At 39.0% G+C, this 4,870-nt stretch overlaps 1 protein-coding gene across 1 annotated transcript; it reads left to right on the top strand.

Moving 5' to 3' along the window:
* The first annotated feature begins 484 nt into the window (after positions 1 to 484).
* Positions 485 to 2,558, top strand: LOC140147062 (hyalin-like). The gene is made up of 3 exons (XM_072168834.1): positions 485 to 686; positions 1,812 to 2,056; positions 2,322 to 2,558. Exons 1-3 carry the CDS (start codon positions 485 to 487, stop codon positions 2,496 to 2,498), a joined length of 624 nt encoding a protein of 207 aa, XP_072024935.1. The 3' UTR covers positions 2,499 to 2,558.
* The last annotated feature ends 2,312 nt before the right edge of the window (positions 2,559 to 4,870 follow it).

Genomic DNA, 4,870 nt, shown 5'->3' with positions numbered 1-4,870 from the left:
CTAAATGATTATTTTAAATTTCAACTGCCACCAGGCTTGATATAATTTCTAGTATAGAGAGCAGATACAAGAGTCACTATGGCATTGTTCGTAAATATGATATATGAAAGGTATATTACCTAACATTGCAACTGATAACATTTTCCAGTTTTATGATTAATATCAATATCCCAACAAATACATTTTTAAAACGTTTTTAAAGAGATGTTTCGTTTTGCTATTCTTCCTTCTTGCACGGTGAGTGCTGCTTCAAATGCATGAAGATAATCTCACTACAATAATGTGCACAAGCTGTGGACTAGATAATGTGCTAGTCTCAAAAGCATATCTGGCAAACTTTTCTAACCTTTTGCGAACGTTTAAGAAAACTTTTTGTGTTTGCTGGGATATTTCCAAGTTACCAATAATACACGTAGAAATAACTTTCCTTGTTCTTTTATTATCACAAGGGCCTACCTATGCCTCCTGCCCACAAAATAAAACTATGGAAGTGTTGCCGTCTCGATCTACCGCGATAGTCAAATGGAAGCAGCCTTTAGCAACTGATAATTCTGGCCGTGATGTAAGCGTGACCTGTAACAAGAATTCAAGTTCTCGGTTTGAGATTGGGGAAACAGATGTCGTCTGCGAAGCTCGGGATTGGGAAGGAAAGGCTTCATATTGTTCTTTTACTGTAGCAGTAAAAGGTAAGGATAAACATGAAGATTGGCGGGCGGCGCTAAAGGTGGCATTGATGGGAATTTCACCCACCCAGTTAACTCCCTTCCAAACCCCAACCTCCCTCCCCCGAAAAAATTCTTGGTGTCGTCATTGGATATGGAAGCGCTGCTTACTTTTGTGTGAAACCTAACCCGTTTTAGTAATTCGTTGTCAGTCGGGCGTAGTGTGTCGGGGTGTGGGTGCTGGGTTATTGTGCTCCGGTGCGAGCATTCTAGTGTGGTAGGCTACTGTGAAAGTCGCAGCAATAGCTTGTGGAGTACAATTTCTTTGTGGTGTGAGGTGGAGCAATTTTTTTTTTTTTTGGTATGAGGTGGAGCTTTTTTTTTGTTTCTCAGATGGCGAGACAAATTTTTTCAACATATTACCCAGCTCCCCTCCCCCTTGATATCTAAATGATACGTCCCTAACTGTTTTCCCATCTGGGGAATGTCCCTAACTGTATAACAAACTCGTAGACTGGTCATCACAGGGACTAGGGTAGAATTCCTTTGTGAATTAAAGCTATCAAGACAATGAAGAACAATGGCTTACAACTTAAGGGGACCTGTAACCATGGTTACGTAATATAACATGCTAAAAAACCTTAGAATTATTTCTGCGCAAAACACATTATGTTACTCCAGTACATATACCTGTAGCACCTACAATTTGTATTTTATTATTATCATTTAATATTTTGTTCCTCATCATTAGAAGCTATTAAAGAGAGAATTTGAGGTATTGGGCATCTTGATCGGACCATGTTGAATTTTTTATATTAACCTTTAGCCCGTTTTCCAAAAATGACAGCCTAATTTTTTGAGCACTTGACACCCTAAAGAAACCAAATCAAGTGGAATTTTGCTTTTAACCAACATTCTGCACGATATTTTTATTCACAACGTACTGACACTGACTTATTAGATGGACCGGTTACCAAGTTTGCTTCTATTGCTGTAAAGTTCCTTAGGGTGGATGTACAAGAAAGTGGGCGTTTGCTGTCACATTCATGTTGGATACTGAGTGAGTAAGTGAGTGGGGGAATTTATTTAAATTAACGTGTGAGCAAACAAGAATGCATTGAGATTGCGTAGTATATAATATCATTGCAGGTTCTGAAGCGCCACGATTTACTTCTTGCCCTGCGAACCAATCATTGAATACGTCATCTGGCGAGCCTTTTGCTGTTGATATATGGGAGCAACCCAAAGCTACTGATAACTCTGGTATACCGCCAAATATAACATGTAACGCTGACTCTAATTCTCAGTTTGAAATCGGAATGACACAACTTTCCTGCATGGCACGAGATGCCGTCGGAAATTATGCCTTTGTAATTTTACCATTGACGTATCAGGTAAATGATTTGTCATATAATTGTCTTATACATTTGTATAATATACACACATGCGTGCGCGTAAATAATTTCTTTTACACTAACGAAATGCCAAGTGATGTTTGTCTGTATGCCCAATGGGACAAGCTCAAGACACGAATAGATGAGGCAATTATACAGACTTGCAGGCCCCGATGAGAGACATAAGAATTCTCCCAAAATGTGACGTTTACTATATACTAATGTAGTATAAACATATAATGGTGATGTGGTCCATTTTATGCAGATACTGAGGCACCACAATTTGCTTGTCCGATCAACCAATCTAGGAACACTGAACCTAGAGAATCTTTCGCTATCGTATCTTGGAACAAAACTCAAGCGTTTGACAACTCCGGCGAAATGCTTAATGTTAATTGTACCCATGACTCAGGATCTATGTTTAACATTGGACGCACGGTAGTCTCCTGTGAGGCGCTTGATGCTAGTGGAAATGAAGCATCTTGTAGCTTTGACGTCAACATATTTGGTAAGAAATCTAGATATGTGACCTGCTACCACGAAAGCATGCGCGTAAAGTTGGTAGTTGCGAGACCGTAGTGTGTCCTTCGTGAATGGCTCACTCTGCCCCCATTCACAAAGGAAGAACACTAACGCAATATCCAAGGCGTCTCGGACCTACCAACTTGCGATTTAATGCTCATTTCGTGGTAGCAGGTCAGATAATACGAGAAAAAAAATGTCGGTTTCATCTTAAAAATTGCCCATTGGCGTAAATTTCACTTTCTTTTTTAATAAACCTCACTGCCCTAGAAGGAAGAAGTTTTGGTTCATTGGGCAGACATGCAAAAGGGTGTCCTAAACTCACAATTCATAAAACACTTATTTCATTTCAGACGTAGAAGCGCCAAATTTTACATTATGTCCAATGGATCGATCCAATGAAACAACACTTGGTAGTTCTACCGCAATCGTGATGTGGGATGAGCCTGTAGTTTCGGAAAACTCCGGACAAGAACCTATTATTACTGTTATCCCAAACATATCAGCGGAGTCTGCTTTCAAAATCGGTCAAACTCGAATTTCCTACAAAGCGGTAGATGCCAGTGGCAATACGGCTACGTGTAATTTTACCGTAACCGTAGTAGGTAATGATCGTAAAATAGACGTAATTAATACACGTTTGCGTTTAATAATTTCTAGAGGGTCTTGTGAAATACTCCATACCAATAACCTCGACCAATAATAAATTATAAATAATAATATAATAATACAATAAGGTACAGGAAACAGTTAAGTATGGATCTTGTTTCCTGCAGACATGTGTAACATTTCTCATACAGTACATTTAAGTTCGCTTCTTAATAGTTGCTTAACTTGCAGTTACATGATATACTCCTTCTTTTTCATGTGTCCCAGATACTGAAGCACCAATCTTTGAACTCTGTCCTGCCAACAAATCACTGACAACAGATCCAGGAGTTAATACTTTCCAGGTGGCGTGGGTCCCTAAAGCTACTGATAACTCTGAACAAGAACCTACTATTACTTGTAATAGAGAATCGGGGTCTCTGTTTGAAATTGGACACACCGAAGTTTCCTGCATTGCATACGATGGAGGCGGGATGCTGAACCACCAGCGCTGATTTGCCCAATCAACCATTATAATAACACTGAACCAAGCCAACATTTCGCAGATGTCTTTTGGAGTGTACCTCGCGCAACTGATAACTCCAACGAAATACCTTACGTCAATTGTAGCCGTAATGAATCGGATATTCATTTTGACATTGGACACACGGTGGTTTCCTGTGCAGCAAGAGATCAAAGTGGAAATATTGCAAGTTGCAATTTTACCGTCGATATTTTTGGTAAGAAATTTTAATTAATCAATGGTGATTGTTATAAACTAATAATAGTGTCTTCTATAAACTATCTTGCATAATTTATGCTAGCCGTTATTATGAACGCCAAAGTCGTTAATAGCCAACATGTGCGGGAAAAAACAAACATTTCAAGTGTACGTTACTTCTTCATGTTCATAGGGTCATCATGACCCTGTGTATGTATGTTAAGGTCAGTAAAGTCACTGCAAAATATGTTTTTACGTTTAACGTCCTCCTTTTTATTTTAGATACGGGGACACCAAACTTTACCTATTGCCCTCCTGATCAATCAAATGAAACAGAGCCTGGGACTTCTACCGCCATAGTGATGTGGGATGAGCCTACTGCTACTGATAACTCTAAAATTCAACCTAACACTACTATGGTTACTACTCAACTAACGTCTGGGTCGGCGTTTCCCATTGGGCGTACAATCATATCATACATATCCGTTGATCAGAGTGGGAATTCCGCTAATTGTAGTTTTTCTGTCATCATATCAGGTAAAAGCTTTATACTGTTTTAAGCAAATATTCAGCAAACATTCCTTAGACGTTCTACTGATCAAATTACCCTTTTTAAAAAATCTAATTCCAGACGTCGAAGCACCTTCGTTTAGCTCATGTCCTAACAACCAATCGATGAACACAGACTTGGGAGGTAGAACTGTTGTGACGTGGAACGCAACTGAAGCTATTGACAACTCTGGAGAAGCACCTACTGTTACTTGTAACAGAAAATCAGGATCTGAGTTTCTAATTGGACACACCAAAGTTTCATGCACCGCATACGATGGAAGTGGCAATAATGCCACCTGTGAATTTTCAATTACGATTTTCGGTAACATCAATTTAATCGTTATTTGATCTCAAGACATTATTCCGATCGTTGCATGTAAACAAGGTATAGAAAATTTAAAAAAGATAATATTTTTATAATGCACTCAAAC

This window comes from Amphiura filiformis, chromosome 3 (assembly GCF_039555335.1).
Source record: "Amphiura filiformis chromosome 3, Afil_fr2py, whole genome shotgun sequence".
Classification (NCBI taxonomy): Eukaryota; Metazoa; Echinodermata; class Ophiuroidea; order Amphilepidida; family Amphiuridae; genus Amphiura; species Amphiura filiformis.
This window is presented reverse-complemented; position numbering and strand designations above follow the sequence as displayed.